General features: G+C 41.7%; 1 protein-coding gene across 1 annotated transcript in view; it reads right to left on the bottom strand.

Moving 5' to 3' along the window:
- DCBLD2 (discoidin, CUB and LCCL domain containing 2) overlaps positions 1 to 15,070 on the bottom strand; it is a 43,145-nt gene extending 28,075 nt beyond the window's left edge. The window contains exon 1 of the mRNA XM_032182425.1: positions 14,924 to 15,070. Within this exon, the coding sequence (XP_032038316.1) occupies positions 14,924 to 15,038 (115 nt within the window). The 5' untranslated portion in view covers positions 15,039 to 15,070. The remainder of the gene's footprint in view (positions 1 to 14,923) is intronic.
- Positions 15,071 to 15,307: the final 237 nt, after the last annotated feature.

The following is a 15,307-nucleotide window of genomic DNA, read 5'->3' as shown; positions in this document are numbered from 1 at the left end:
GTTTGTAAAAGCACCTGATTTTCAGTGACAAAATCTGTTTCTTCACAAACTGAGCACTTTACAGACAGCCATACATTCCAAAAAGTAAACCGCTGTTGTTACGTAGAGAATTGCAAACAGATGCAAGCTTTCTTCCTAGCAGTCTTGAATGAAAAAAGATGCATCTTCTTTTGGGAAAGATAACTGGGATATCTGCTTCAGTAAAATCAGAAGTTCTATCCATAAAGCTGGTTTTTAGCCATGTTTTTATTTGTCCAACTTTAGCAAGTTGCCCTAAAACACTGTTCCATCCCACAATAAATACTATTCCCATTTGAGTGATAGCTGATAATTACACTCCACTTAATTTACACTTCCCATTACAAAAACAAAAAGTGTGTATTTTACTTTACTAAACTTTTACTCTAATACATGAATACAAAATTGTCCAATGTTACCAAATAGGGAGCTTAAGTAGTACAATTTCCTTATCATTTTAATACTGGTTTCTTTCCAAAGGCACATTATCAACCTAAAAGTGAGAGATTTATCATTTAAAATTTGTATGGTGTTGGTTTATTAGTTACTAAAACTTTGGTTGTCAAACTCCTCATTATTCACAGTATATTTATCAGTCAAAAAACAAAACAAAACCAAAAAGCATGGACTCTTTTGCTGGTAAACTATTTTTTCACAAGCGAGTACTCACACACATTACACAACAGGTGAAATGTAGTATATTAACAACAATAATACTGACAAATATATACTAGGTCTTCTATTCATGGTGATATTTGTGGCTAGTATTTCAGAACAGATTTATATTGCAAACATATGAAGTTAATTTTCAATGTAAAAATGTTTCAATGTTTCGATCAATTTTAGGTTGTGTGTTAAATAAAAGCAATGAGCCAGTCAACCAGTTCTGTGCTTTTCCTGTTGTCACAGGTGGGAACAACTGTTCACTCATTTACGGATTTAAAATATGCAGATATGCTAATAAAATCACCTTTTGAACATCAGATCATAGTAGCTTTGACCTGTCCAAGCAGATAGTCACTCTGATCACACTGTAAGGAAAATAAAATGGTTCTGAGATCGACAATACTTGGTTATTATTTCTCCTTCAATGGGCCTATTATTGCAATGCAGTAGTGCACACATGCTATTTCTGAAAACTAGGAATTCCAATAACACACATGATTCTTCCCTACACTTTGCTTGTTCAGCCTAGGTTACTGGAAGTCAAAGACAAAGAAGAGCTTGGGTCTTTGACCCAAACTGTATTTAAACTGTGAATTTGTCCAATTAAAAGTAGCAAAGAGCACTTCTGACACTCATTTTCACCATTGTCTTTGCTAGCTTGCTGTTCAGCTGTCTCAAGCACAGAACAATAGCAGCACTGCAGTTGTAACAATGAACAACGCATGCCTTTCTGATGGAAAAAAAAAAAAAAAAAAAAAAAAGCTAAACTCCAAAAACACGATTTGATGGAAAGGTAGATCTCAGATCTTCCTTTTGCTGTAGGCTTTATTGAAAGAAAACATGCAAGGCAAAATCCTCCTGTAATCTACCTACTTTAAAGAACCTGCTGCCGAATTGTGCTGGAAAGGAAAAATACTTGTGCTGAACTGCATCTACAGCATCACCTTATGATGATGCCACTTTTTAAAAATAGCTCGTTCTGGCTGGGTATTTTAGATCTCATTTTGTTTTGTTTCACTTCAGTTAGTGATAGCAGAAGCACCAGACTTCATGCCTGAAGAAGTTAAAGATTATCACCGTGTGTCTGGCATGCACTTATAGTCTGCCAAGGGCAGAATCATCACTCAGGAGCTATTTGGGAATTTCTAAAAGTCTACTTGCAGTGAAACCCACAGAACAATGAAGCCTCGCTTTATTTTATTGGTTCTAAAAGGATAGTTCTTGAGGCTTTCTATATGAATGGTGCTTCATCATTTCTGCTCGAGTTGTATAAACACCAAGGATCATCCCCAGAGATGTATACATCTTTTATCGGGGGAACAATCTGCAATACTCAGCAGTTTCCCCAAGAAAAAGAGAAAGCGCAATTCTCTGCACAATGTACAGTAGCATTAGCTACTTCGTTCATTTGGAAGCCATTAATTAACTACCACAGAATCTTTTGTTTCAGTTAATCTGCGTGTATGAGAGTGGAACATCTGAGTACACATAAGAGACAGATGTCAAGTCCTAAATCAGTTACTCTTGAATGAGATGACAGCTTCTGTTACCAGCTACCAGTACACAGCTGAATGAGTCCTTTGCCTTCTTTCTGCCCTCTCCATCACACAGCAGACCTACTGTAGCAGCAGAACTGACCGAGCCCTTCACCAAATCATTTGCACGTACACATTACACCTGACACTTGCTGGAAGGTCTGCACATGTGCAATGAATTTCGTGTGCCCTGAGGACCAGGTTCACAGCAAAGTGAGTAACCCCAGTTCTTCAGCAAGTCTTAAAAACACGGGCGCCTCTTATGAAGCTGGTAGAGGAGAGCAGACTGATGTCATCAGGAGAACCATTCATCTCTTCCAGAGGCGCCTTCGAACGCAGTCTGGATGAATTATCCTGATGGATTACACATGACCCCCAGGCTATAGCACGCTGATGTCTGATGCAATCATGCAGATGATTTAACATAATTTCCCATATCCAAGATCTTTGCATCAACAAAATACAGAACTTGAACCAACATAAACATGGCAAAATGCAGTGGACAAGAAGACAATGTGAAATTTAATAAAATAAGAGGATACTGCACATGTAGGAGCGGGTGCTAAGTCCTTTAGTAATATCCATTAAAGAGATTCGTTGACTTCAACTACTAAGAAAAATAGTCAGAACTTTTTCCCCCTGGGATAGGCTGCTGTTTAAGACTGTTGATCTTGTTTCTCCCTTTCAAACATGGCAAAAATTAATCTTTAAAACATGAGCATGCTTTCTGATTCCTTACTTGGAGAAGAGAGAATGATAAAATAAAGAGATCAAAACACTGATCTCAATTTTAACACATGGCACAGCCACTTGAACAGACTCTATTTAACCAGTGGACTTCCTGAGCATATTTTGCACACATAAGCCATGATTTTCTGTAAATTTATGACTACTTACAGAATGTAATTGTATCTTTCTTAATTAAGCAATGGTAATACCAAATCTATTAGTCATACAAGCAAAAATACATTTTAAAGTATTCATTTTAGCTCCACGTACAGTGGAGCTCTGATACAGTGCGCTAATCCCTCCTCTTCTGTTTAGCTCCTGTACACTGTATTTCTGTGCTCTTTTTCAGCATCACTAAAAGACGCTGTATCTACCTCTTGTTTTTCTCAGTGCAGACAAGAAAGTTCACATAACCAGCAAAACAGTTCCATGATTAAGAAACACTGAAGAATGAAGGCCATAGAGACCTCAAATTCTAAGTAGCTTTTCAAGGTATTTATAAATGCCTTTATTTCTGTCATCCGAACTCCTTGCTGTTTCCACACAAATCCCCAGAACTATGTTCTTCAGGCAGGAACCTGCTCCTCTGTCAGAATTAATGCTCTTAACAAGCCACCAAGCACACAGTCCACCTTCATCTTTACGCTATTTATTTGCCTCAGTACCATACTGTTTGGAGCACTTCATCCCGCTACAGATGTTTCACGACATAAAATTCCCCCACACCTCCACAAGTGGGGCCATAGCTCAGTAACACCTGAAGGTGCTTTAAATTAGCGCAGCTGTGAACAAAAGCAAGCCTTGTCTGTCCCTCGCTTTTGGCCACTTGTTCTCACACCCTTCCTGGTGCTGGAGGTAAACACTTCTGGACCCATATGGTAAACCAAAACAGGGACTTGAGATAAAAAGAGCTGTTAGGTTTAACCTAGAGCAATCCTGCTGTTTATTTTACAGCACAAATGCAGCAGTGATTTATCTGACAGATGGACGGGACAGTGTAAGGGCAGGGAAACACCAGCAACTGCTTTTTTCCCCAGCACTGTCAGCATGTGGTGGCATTTTAAACTCCACTGAATATCAACCAGAAATGCAGAAATCATCCCTTCCCGGGAAAGATCGCTCACAGAAGTGGTGCACAGTGGTGTACTGGTTTGAAGGACGGAGCTGGCTGAAGACGAACCAGCACCCCTACCCATTGCCACAGCACAGCATTTCTTTTCAGCGAGGGAAGGGGGGCTGGCTGGGTTACCGTTGTCTCAGCTTCCATTGATTTACTTGCTGTGGGGCAGCCTTAAAATGGTAATGATATTATGGGCTGAGGTGTAACAAAGATGGAAACAGGACAGAAGGTAAAGCAGAGTATTTTGCCTTTCAAAATGTTTTCAGCTCAGTACTGCAGTGAGGTGAAGGAAGATACTTGCTCTTATAGCAAAAGCACAACATTTGAAATGACATTACAAGAAAACTTTACTGCTTTCATTTACAACACTAGCCACATACTGGGCTCGTGATTCTTAGCACTTCATTATTTTTATCTATACATGGAGCTTTTCAATCACCGTCTCTGGAAATGCAGTCTTAGCTTTCAGTCACTGAGTTTCACACAAAAGCATAACACTTAGCCTGCTAAATTTAACATCCAAAATATGGTAACATTTTAAAACAAATTATCCTAAATTATTGCCTCCTCAGAGCAGGTGAGACATTCGCTTCCTCTGCTACAACGTACTAACCAAAGCGACTACCTCAAAAGAGCAGAGAAGAAAGATCTACTGTCTAACATTGTGTGGCAGAGCTTTTCCTTACTGATCTCAGGGAAACGATGTAAGTCTCCATGGACAGTTATGATTTGCTTAAATAGTACCCGAGAAAAAGCAGCCTATGAAGGCAGGCTAGCCATGGGGAAATGCGATTTACATGAGCACTCTGTAACAGCTCTTTGTGCTCAATGATGCATGTTGCAGAAGCCCTCCAGACCTGCTACCCATGCAGAATCAAAGGGACGGTTCATGTGTGTCATCTTTTGTCTGGCGTATGCAGCCCGCCTGCTTCCCAAGACGTATCATTTACTTAGCATCTGCACCAACACGTTCATAAAAATAAACACCGTTGTGCTTCAGTGCACTAAGTGCAACACAGCAAAGCACAGCTGATGAAGGAAATGAAAAAGAACTCAGAGACAGTCACACAAAACCAGACAAGAATAAGCAGTAGTCAAGGTCAGAATAGGCTTCAGATCCTTCTAAGTCCTCAAAAGCCTCATCATGCCAGGACCCAATGAAATTTCACGAGTTTTATGTATTTCAACAAAGAAGCAGAAACTTCTCCAATCACACCGGTAACACACACATTAAACTAATACCACAATCATCTTTTCCTCTCTTCTGTTACCAATCCCTAAATGAAATCACACAGCCTACACTGCGGGTCCACAGTGGCATACACCATGGTGGCCTTTACAAACAGCTGGTGCTTGCTGTACCCTAGCAGTTTTACACTCCGGATACACCCCTATTTGTCTTTTGCTGAGTAAGGGCAAATGTATGGGCCAACGGGGGTCTCACAACTGCTGGAGCCTGCATAATGGTGAGGATGGGAGCTAGGGACAGGGAGGAGAGGGTGAGAAACCAGCGGCAACCGGTAAAAATCAATTTTAGCTACCATGGCCCAACAAAAGATTGCAGCAAGGAAACTGATGGCTTGGGTACTTGAACAAAGAGTGAAGCATCTAGATGCTTCTTTCAAAAAACAAAACTGAACAAACAAACAAAAACAAAAATCACAAGTTGGAATTATTTGCACCTAGCAGCTGCACCAACTTGCCCCTTAGTTTTGCTTCACAAAAGGAAGAAAAGGATGCTTTGTGTTATAGAACTGAAGGCCTAGAAAACAGCTCTTTAAAAACAAAAATATAAAGTAATGAAAATGCTTTATCTACCACTTTCAAATTTGCCCAAGGAGAAGAAAAATCTGATTACCGCTGGACTTCATCTGTGCTTAAAAGCATGAAACTTAATGCACCTTTCTTTCCACCCTGGTGATACCACGTTCCAACAACAGCGTACAAATAGCAATTAACAGATAATTTGGTTCAGGGTTTCACAAAACTCACAAAATTAAGTGCCACTGGCTTCCTTCTAGCACACAATGTTTTCCCCACACCTTACTCATTTTGGAGCAATGTTAAAATAACCAGATAAAGATTTATCAGGCTACGGTCCTGCTGACAACATAACAGCTGCCAGCTATGAAAACCATTGTGGAGCTGTTGGCAAATGAAGTGCACAACACGTTTCACACACAGGCTGGATCACTGCAGCCAGTTATTCTTTCAGAGTCACGGTCTCTGAGCTCTGAGAAGAAACCAAGTGAAACTGCACCACTGTCATTCATGTTTCTACTGCTTTCCTAACCCACCTCCTTTCCACTGAAGATATTGAGAATCTTTCACCTGCCCTATTCCTGTGGGGTTGTCTATACAAAATAATAATAATAAATAAACATTTACATGCAAGCAGCTATACAACCAAATCTAATTAGCATGACACTTTAGTTCCACCTCAGCATAAAACCAACAGTGCAAAGATAGGACGTGTAATGAGAACTGTGACAAAACTGCCAGAATAGTTCAGCATTCCTGTCCCCCTCAAATTCGAAAGCTGCAACTGGACATTGCAGCAGCTACTATTGCTACTGCAAGAAACAAGTTTAGAGACCTGAAAGGATTCTGTCTACGTGGTGAAGCAACATTAAGTAATACAGCAGGTGGCAAGAGGGCCTAGGACTGCCAAATATAAGTCTAGGAAAACCACAAATGTATCACTGAATAAAAGGAAAAAATGACATTTAGGGATAAAAATAATTAACCTCTTGCAAATCTGGAATATTTAAAAACTTTGTTTAAATGTCAGACCAAGATCGACAGTGTCTGCACAATATGACTGACAGCATTACTCCATGAAGCTTTTAAACCAACACCTTTTTTCAATTGTGAGACAAGTTACCTGCTCACCACAATTTACTGAAGCACACCAAGCTTTTCCAGTTCTATACCACTAGCAATATTTCTCATAAATATATCAAAAAGCTATCTCCCACACCACTTCACGTACAGAACCAAGAAAATCAGCATACCGCTTACAGAAATGGCTCTAGCAGAGGAACTGCTGTAAGGGAGAAAAATTAAAAAAGAATTCACATGGCTGCAGGCAGAATACATCCGTTTTCAGCAATGCTGATGACCCAAAGATCAGTAGCTGGCAGGATTATCATTCTGATGGATACTATTGCAATGATTTTGCTGGATCTGAACTGAATTTTTACATTATAAAGAGTATAGGAATGTTAAAATACACTTACTGTAAACTTTTACTGAGCAATGAAAAACGTACAAAACAAAGATATCCACAGGACAGAAAAAAAAATCTGAAAAGATCTGATTTTGTCTTTTTTTTTTCTTTAATGGCAATTAACAAAACTGATGTTGTAATGCAGCCTTGCCAATGAAAGACAAACCAGTGTAAAGAAAGCATGGAAGACATACTTTTTAAAAGAAAACAAACAAAACCCTCTAGACTTTACTTATCAAAAAGAAACAAAAAAAGGTATCAAGTTTGAACCTCTCAGACCCTAAGTAATGGGTCATTTTACAGAAAAATGGATTTGCAGCATTAAAGACCAGGAGGGCCCTTTAAAATATGATTTCTTGTATTACATAGCTCCATACAGTTGTGTTGTCATGATTCTAAGAAAACCAAATTTAGGATGCTACATTAAGTTTGACTTTCCTGAAAGCTTTCAGATTTGATTTAAAGGTACCTTGAGAAAGATCATTTTTGACTATTTCTGAAGCTAGAATGCTTTGAACACTTGGGGGGAAAGAAAATCAAACATCTTTCTAACTTACTCTTAAAAAAATACAACTACATCACAGCATATGGGTCAATTCCTTATTATCCTATACGAGAATTGCCAAGAATGACACAACCACGTTCATAAACTTTATTCAACTTGCACAAAAACATTCACTAATGCAACAGCTATGTACACTATCATAGCAATGGTACAGAACTGGAACTTCCCTGATTCTGTCGCCCTTCAAAAAACAAGATTTCTGTTAACAGAAGTTCATTCAGTTGAAAACTTAAAACTTAGTATTTTCAGTAAATTGCTAAGAACAGAGGTTCATTCTTAAGCAGTCAAATCCGAGAAAATGATGGATGTAGGAGTCAAAATGCAGAACACCTATCTTACACACAGACCATTGAACTGGACAAAATATCTTCTTCATGTGAGCAAAAATTAAAAGTGAGCACATGTGACAGGCACATACTCAGCCCCCATTTTACACATATCCTGTTTCAAGGAATCATTTTTCTTCAAAAGGATTTTTGTTAAATATCCTTTTATTTAATATCCTTATTAAAGCAATTACCCATAGCTGCCAAAAAATACTGTGCTTCTAGTGACTCATGCACTCACTATGATATTATATACTTTTATTCTAAATGTATGTCAGTTGTTTTGTACCTAGAGAGGTCAACTAAAATCACAGACTCACTGCGAGCTCACAAGGAAATATTTAAGAGTATGAATTGTCACTTACTGTCAAAGATCAGCACTCAGGCACTTGATTTCCAGGGTGCAATTAGTCTCACCGAAGTCTGAGGAGTAACTAATGACTGAGCTTTAGCACCCATCAACTGTTTGCTGGCCTAAGCCTTACAGACTGCAAACTCATGATTAATTAGTTTTATTCCAGTATCTGCACTGAGAAAAGAATCCATCTAACCAAAACAGAACTGACAATTATAAAAGTAGAGATTTTGTGTGAAATGCCAGCAGTAAGCATCCAAATGTCAGGGTCTCCCAGAAGCTCTACCAAGTCCCCATTGATCAATTCCAAGTCCCATCATACTTCAAAAGTGAGATACCAGTAGTTAAATAGGTACAAACTAAGTCCACTTTAAATTCATTTCTGAAGAGTTCAGCAATCATAAAGAAATGTTTTCTTTTTACTGCTCTTTCAAAGGCACACCTAGGGAAACTAAGTGTTCAGGCAGGGGAACAGCACAAATGCCCAAAAAGAAACAGTCTAGGTTAAATGTTTCTTCCTCACCTAAGGGCTGGGTTTGTTTTCTTTCTCAAACATTACACAAAGGATCCTTCAGAGAAAAGCCATTTGCAAAACCAATATGGTTTTGTAGTTCAAATGTCAAATCAATCTCACAAATTAAAGTGTTGCTTTTAACTCAAATTACACAAAAAGCATGCAAATACAAAGCAAAAAAAAATCTCAAAAAATATCAGTAGTCCAGCTCAAGCCCTTTATCACAAATAATGAAAAGTGTAACACAAAGTTACCAACAATCTTTGCCTTCAGAGTTATAACATTAATGAACAGGTTTCACAAGCATTAACCCACCACTCCGTAAAAAACAGCACTGAAAATGCTGCAGATCCAATTTAATGCAACCTTTTTAGTTAACGTTACTGTTTCCCCCTCCTCCAGTGTCACTTCTGTAATAAATCTATGTGCTTGGACAATGGTTTGAGGGAAGGAATTACATGTATTAGGAATTGCAGGAGGAGAGAAAAACCCTTTGACTATAAAGCAAATTCACTGAGTACTTCCCCATAGTGCAGTGCACAGCTACTGGGGTAGAGGTGACATGCAAGTGGATTTAAAAACTTTTTGAAGTACATTAAAGAAACCAACATAGAAGCAGTGGCCGACACATTAAGCAGCAATTCCAACGAGTAAAGGATTGCATTAGTATTGATGATTATGAGCTAAACTGAAGGACACGAGGCAACACTTAACTAGCTGATGACTGAAGCTATACAGAACAGCAGTAATTAGATTAAAAACCTAACACATCATTTTTTGGAGTGAAAAGTATAAGGCAGAACTTCAGAAAAAGAGACAAATTATTTTGCTTATGCAAGTAACATAAGAAAAAGTTTCTCCAAACCTTGAAAGCTGAACATTACCGTCTCCTTTCAGTAGCAGGAAAAGAGTTTTCCTAAAGTCTACTCTGCCAGAAGATCACTGGCTTAAGATGCACACAGTAACAACATGCAAGCTTCTGAACCAACATTTACAATATTACCTTTTTAACACTAACTCAGAGACTTGATTTTTGAAGTCGCGTATGCACATGCATGCACACACACACGTGTGCATCGTGCTGCTTGAATCCAAAGCAAAATGTGATACATTCTGGGATCGAGTATGAGAAGTCTAAGAGTGTTTACACAAAATGGTGGTTCCTGCATTCTTTAAAGAGCAGCAGGCAATGCTAGCATGACCTCAGCAGGCCTCTGGAGATGAGCTGGACTGAACAAAATCAGTACTGCAAGGCAACCTCCCAGGAAGCACGGGGCTGCAGAACACATGTATCTACCTTCTGCCCACCAGACCCACTTAACCACTTCAAATAAGGCTCAGTAACTAGAACAGGAAAAATAACTTTGCTGAGATTCTTGTTTTCAAAAGGAACAACAACAAAAATCACCATATTTAGGTTCATAGTTCCAATACCAGATCACTCCCCCTCAGAAACAGCACTCCTCCACACAATTCTCTAGGGCACTCCTCACCACATCGATCTCCAAGCTACAACGCTGGGAAGAGGAAAAGAGCATCAGAAAACCTGAACCAGTAGACACATCAGCTAAGCCTGGCAGAACTTTATGGCCTGGTCTTGAAAAATTCTTCTGTACGTCTTGCCACCAGGATGAAGGGGATTTGCCTCAACACTCCTGCTTACACAGCACCAACCCCTGAATTCTCCAGAGTCAGCATCCTGTACTATTGCATCCCCACAGCACTCTGCATTCTTAAGTGAAACTCTCCTATTAACAAGCAGTAAGGAGTTCAATAGAGCACTGCCCTCTCCATCATAAAATACTTACTCTAATGTTAATATGAAGGATAATAAATCTTTCATCCAAAGAGCTGGGGGTCATTTAAATCAAAATAATCCCTTATAGTTTGTCTGTAATCCTCCTCCTCCCCTCCCAGCCAAGGCCTATGAATAGGAAGAGCAAGGAGACAGCACTCAAGAGAATACAGCAAGAGGAAAAAGTGGCACTCCTGTGAGGGGCAGCACATGACAATTATTGATATGGCAGGCAGTTTGCAGTATTGCTTCATACTGACATGCCAGCTTTCTGCAAAAGCAGCAGGAAGAAGACACCAGCAATGGGCTATGCTGGTGGCTTGAGCCATCCTCAGTCACCTGTTTCAGAAAGAAATCTCCTCTTTCAAGACATGCTTGGCTTGGAGATGCTACAGCCTGTCTCCCTGTCTTTCCATCTTGCCCAGTTAATAGATATGCCTCTACAGCCACCTTCTCTTTGTCTGCTTCCTTCTCCCCTAACCAGGCCACCTGCTTTCCAAATTTATTGCTGGAAGACATTATTATATCCTTTCAGGCACGAAGTTCACAACTGGAAGGTTTTCTTAGTCACCAAATGGGACAGATTTATTTCCAACCCTGGGCTGAGCCCAGAAAAAGCCACAGTTATCTACTGCCTGCTGGATGGGCAAGCAGAGGTGAGAGCGGGAGCACTGCAGAGAAGGGGAGGGCAGACAGAGAGGCACCAGCGAGGTATGGGAAACAGCCAGTGGATCCAGGAATACTGCAGTTCAATCACAAGGACACGGAAAACTTTCACTAGGCTCAATGCACAGAGTCATTCCTTCTTTCTCTTCATGTTTCAGATCACAGTAACACAGCACTATACACTGCAAAACAATTTCTCTTTGCTACATTGAAGCAGACAGTTTTCAAGCTAGTGATGAATCACTTTCCTGTAGGAGGCTCCATTATGAAATAACATTCTTACAGGTTGGTAGAGCAAAACATGTGAATCACATTCAGAAACAAGCATACTAAGTTTAGTCTTTCAAAGAAAAACTTGCAAACAAATCTGCTTCAAATCACTTAGCTATCAACTTCAGCATCTAAAGTTTATTTGTAACTTAAGGCCTTATTCCAGTTTTGTATGCAAATCCGTATTCGCTAGGAATGCCAGTGGATGACTACCAAACTGTGTGCGTGATAACAAAGTTCATGTGCCCTACAATCTTTGTACCTGCAGAATAACCGAGTCATTACTTAACTTCAATTTGGATGAAAGGCAAGCAGACATTTCTCTCATAGCTGTTTTATGTTTCTCTACACCCCCAAAAACCAGTTAAGTTTAACTAACGAACAGGCCATGCTGGATTGATGTCAATAGCTGAACATCTGTAAAGAGCGCTAGTTCTCAGAATGCAACCTACGAAGAGCAGGAAGCTTGTACGGTGCTGGCTTGCTTTCATTCACAGCTGAAAAACAACTGAAAACGAAAAACAAATAAAATTATACTAGAAAAGAGCTTAAAGTAATTTCTCTGCAACCAGGAGCTAGAGCCACCACAACGTTGTTTCAGAAATCACAAGAGGTCACTTGCGCAGCAGGCACCTAGATGGTCCTTGATGCACGAGTGTGTATCACATGCAGTGCGGGGCACTTTTTCCAGTGTTTCCAAATACGTTAAAGCTCACACAAAATGCTCTTATTTTCCAAGACAGCGAGACGCTGTTCAGAGCCCTGTCCCAAAGAACGCTGGATTGCTGGATGATTTTCAGCGTGACAGACTGAAAAAAAAAAAGAAAACCCCACCACTCTAATCCTGCAAGATAACGCAGCAGGCTACTATGTGAAAAGCCTATTCACTGCAAAATTACCTGCACTTTTTCATTCCTAGCTTTGATTCCCTAGCTAGGCTGGAAGGGGAGGAGGAGGAGAACACTTGACCCAACATTCAAAGTAAGTTTCACATCGACCAAAAACATATTTTTACATCAGCTGATGCTAGTGAGGTGCTTTCCAGAAAAGCACGTCAGAAACCAAGACATTCTGCCTAAGATCTAAATACCATGCACTATGTGAGGCTTAGAGCTGCAGGACAGTGAGAAAGAAAATGAACAGTTGCTTATTAACAGAGGATCAGCCTCTTCGAAGTAATGAGTCAGGCTAGGTTTCTCCATAACATCACTTACTGTATTTTTCTAAAAGAGCTTAAATGCAACTCTGTGGGATTTCCTACACCTTGGGTACTTCCCTTGACAATCAAAATATTCTCTTGGAAGTCCATGCACATATTTAATACAGTAAATTAGATTTATGCAGACCCTTCATGAGAAAGACAGTTTCATTTCCATACGGGACTCCTTCACCAAATTAGAACTATGCCAGCACTTGAAGACACACGATCCTGCTCTGTAATTACCTTCAAGGAGATTGCAGTGATGTGGGGATCAGTCTCTTTTCCTAAGCACCAAGTGATAAGACAAGAGGAAATGGCCTCAAGTCATGCCAGGGGAGGTTTAGGTTGGATATTAGGAGAAATTTCTTTACTGAAAGGGTTGTGAGGCATTAGAACAGGCTGCCCAGGGAAGTGCTTGAGTCCCCATCCCTGGAGGCCTTCAGAAAACATGTAGATGTAGAACTTAGTGGCATGGTTTAATGGCAGACTTGGCAGTGCTAGATTAAAGGTTGGACCAGATGATCTTACAAGTCTTTTCCAACCTGAATGGTTCTATGATATGGACTCCTCAACCTCCTCTGAAATTGGATAAATGAAAATATTTTGACAAGGAAACAGGTGCTCGCAAGCAGAATTTTCTTAGAAATTCTGACATTTTCTCATTATGAAGGGCACTGTACTCAACAACAGCAGAGACCCTAACCTTTTGTTACGAAATACAATGAAGCTTGTCAATAAAGAGGTTCCCCTCCCTGTCAAAAGCAAAACTTCTGAGCCAACTGTAAGCATTAACTAGAGGGATGGGACACTGTAAATTGAAATTCAGGTTAGGACCTCATCAGTCATTTCTCTGAGCACAAAAAGATAACATGAACAGCGTACCTAAACGCCTGCTGTCCATGCAGTCCCACTTCTTGCTGCACGGTACCACCCCCTCTAGAACACTCCTGACCACTCACTGAGCCAATTCTACTTACTGATCTGTAAGAAAACTATGCCTCACCCCCCACCCCAGTTATTTCAGTTTTCTCCTGGAATAACAAACTCAGTCTGCTCACCAAAAGGTCAGACAAGTGTCAGGTCAGCACAAGTATTTGCAGCACGTGTCCAAGAGCACATGATGCTCCAACAGCATAAACCAACACCTTGCCTCGCAGCTGGACTCACACAGAAAAGGCAAAATGTTCAAACTGCCCAGGTTCCTCTCAAAAACAAGTGGATCTTCACTTCTTCCAGCACCAAAACAAAACAAAAGTACGCCAAATGCTTTCTAGTATTAGATTCATATGTGTACAGGCTGAAGTAAGATAAAAAGATGAGACAATGGACCAGTCTGCTCTGCGCACACTTCTCTAACCATTTCCCATTCAAGAATCTAGTTAAAACGTACACAGCACACATTTCTGATTCCCTTTGTGCCTTTAAATGCAGCACTCGTAACACTCAAAATATATCTCCATCTCTCTTTGAGATGTGCAGAAAGTTGTGAAAACAGAGCCGAGTTTCCAAAACGAAGCTACACCAGTGCAAGAAGCAAGCGCAGCTGAAAACCGTAGCGTTTCTTTTCTCAACTCCCGTATTCACAGAAACGAAAGTTTCAATCTGCCGTCAAAACGCTCATTCCCAGCACTTTCTCCCCAGCAGCCGATCGGTGACAGTTCCCGAGCCACCTCTGATCTCCTGCCACGCAGTGCCCACATCCCGCCCTGCGCTGAGCCGATGCCACCCGAGGAGGGAGACCTCGCCGACCCACCCAACCGAACAAAAAAGCCAAGGAGCAGCCCCCCCTACCCCACATTCCTCCCCCTCACCCTGGGCTCCCTCCTGGGCGCGCACAAGCGGCTTTGCAGCGCCTCCCCGCAGCCTCCCCCGGGGGTGGGCGAAGCCCCGGGGCCCACCGCCCCGCAGCCGGGGGCACCCTGCCCCTCACTCACCTTGCTGCGCCCGGCCGCCCGGCAGCGGGACGAGGAGGACGAGGAAGGAGCCGAGGCGGAGCAGCGAGGCCGCCTGCCGGGTCCCCGCGGGGAGCGGCCGCCCCGGGCTCACCATGCCCCCCGGTGCTCCGCGGGCATGGCGGGCAGGGCCGGGCGGGCCGGGCCGGGCCGGGGCCGCGTCTCTGCCCCCGCGCCCCGCGGCCGCCGACGGCCGAGCGAGCGCCGCCGCCGCCCGCCCCCTGCGGCCGGCCCAAGCGCTTCCGGGCTCCCCGCTTCCTGCCGCACGGCCCCCGCAGCGGGCCCCGAGGCTCTCGCCGGGCCCCCGCCGGGCCCCGCTGCAACTTCTCCGGGAGCAGCTCCGGATTAATTTTTTTGCCCCCCCCC

The sequence above is a fragment of the Aythya fuligula genome, chromosome 1, assembly GCF_009819795.1.
Source record: "Aythya fuligula isolate bAytFul2 chromosome 1, bAytFul2.pri, whole genome shotgun sequence".
In the NCBI taxonomy this organism is placed as follows: Eukaryota; Metazoa; Chordata; class Aves; order Anseriformes; family Anatidae; genus Aythya; species Aythya fuligula.
The sequence above is the reverse complement of the archived record's forward strand: the minus strand, read 5'-3'. Positions and strand labels throughout refer to the sequence as shown.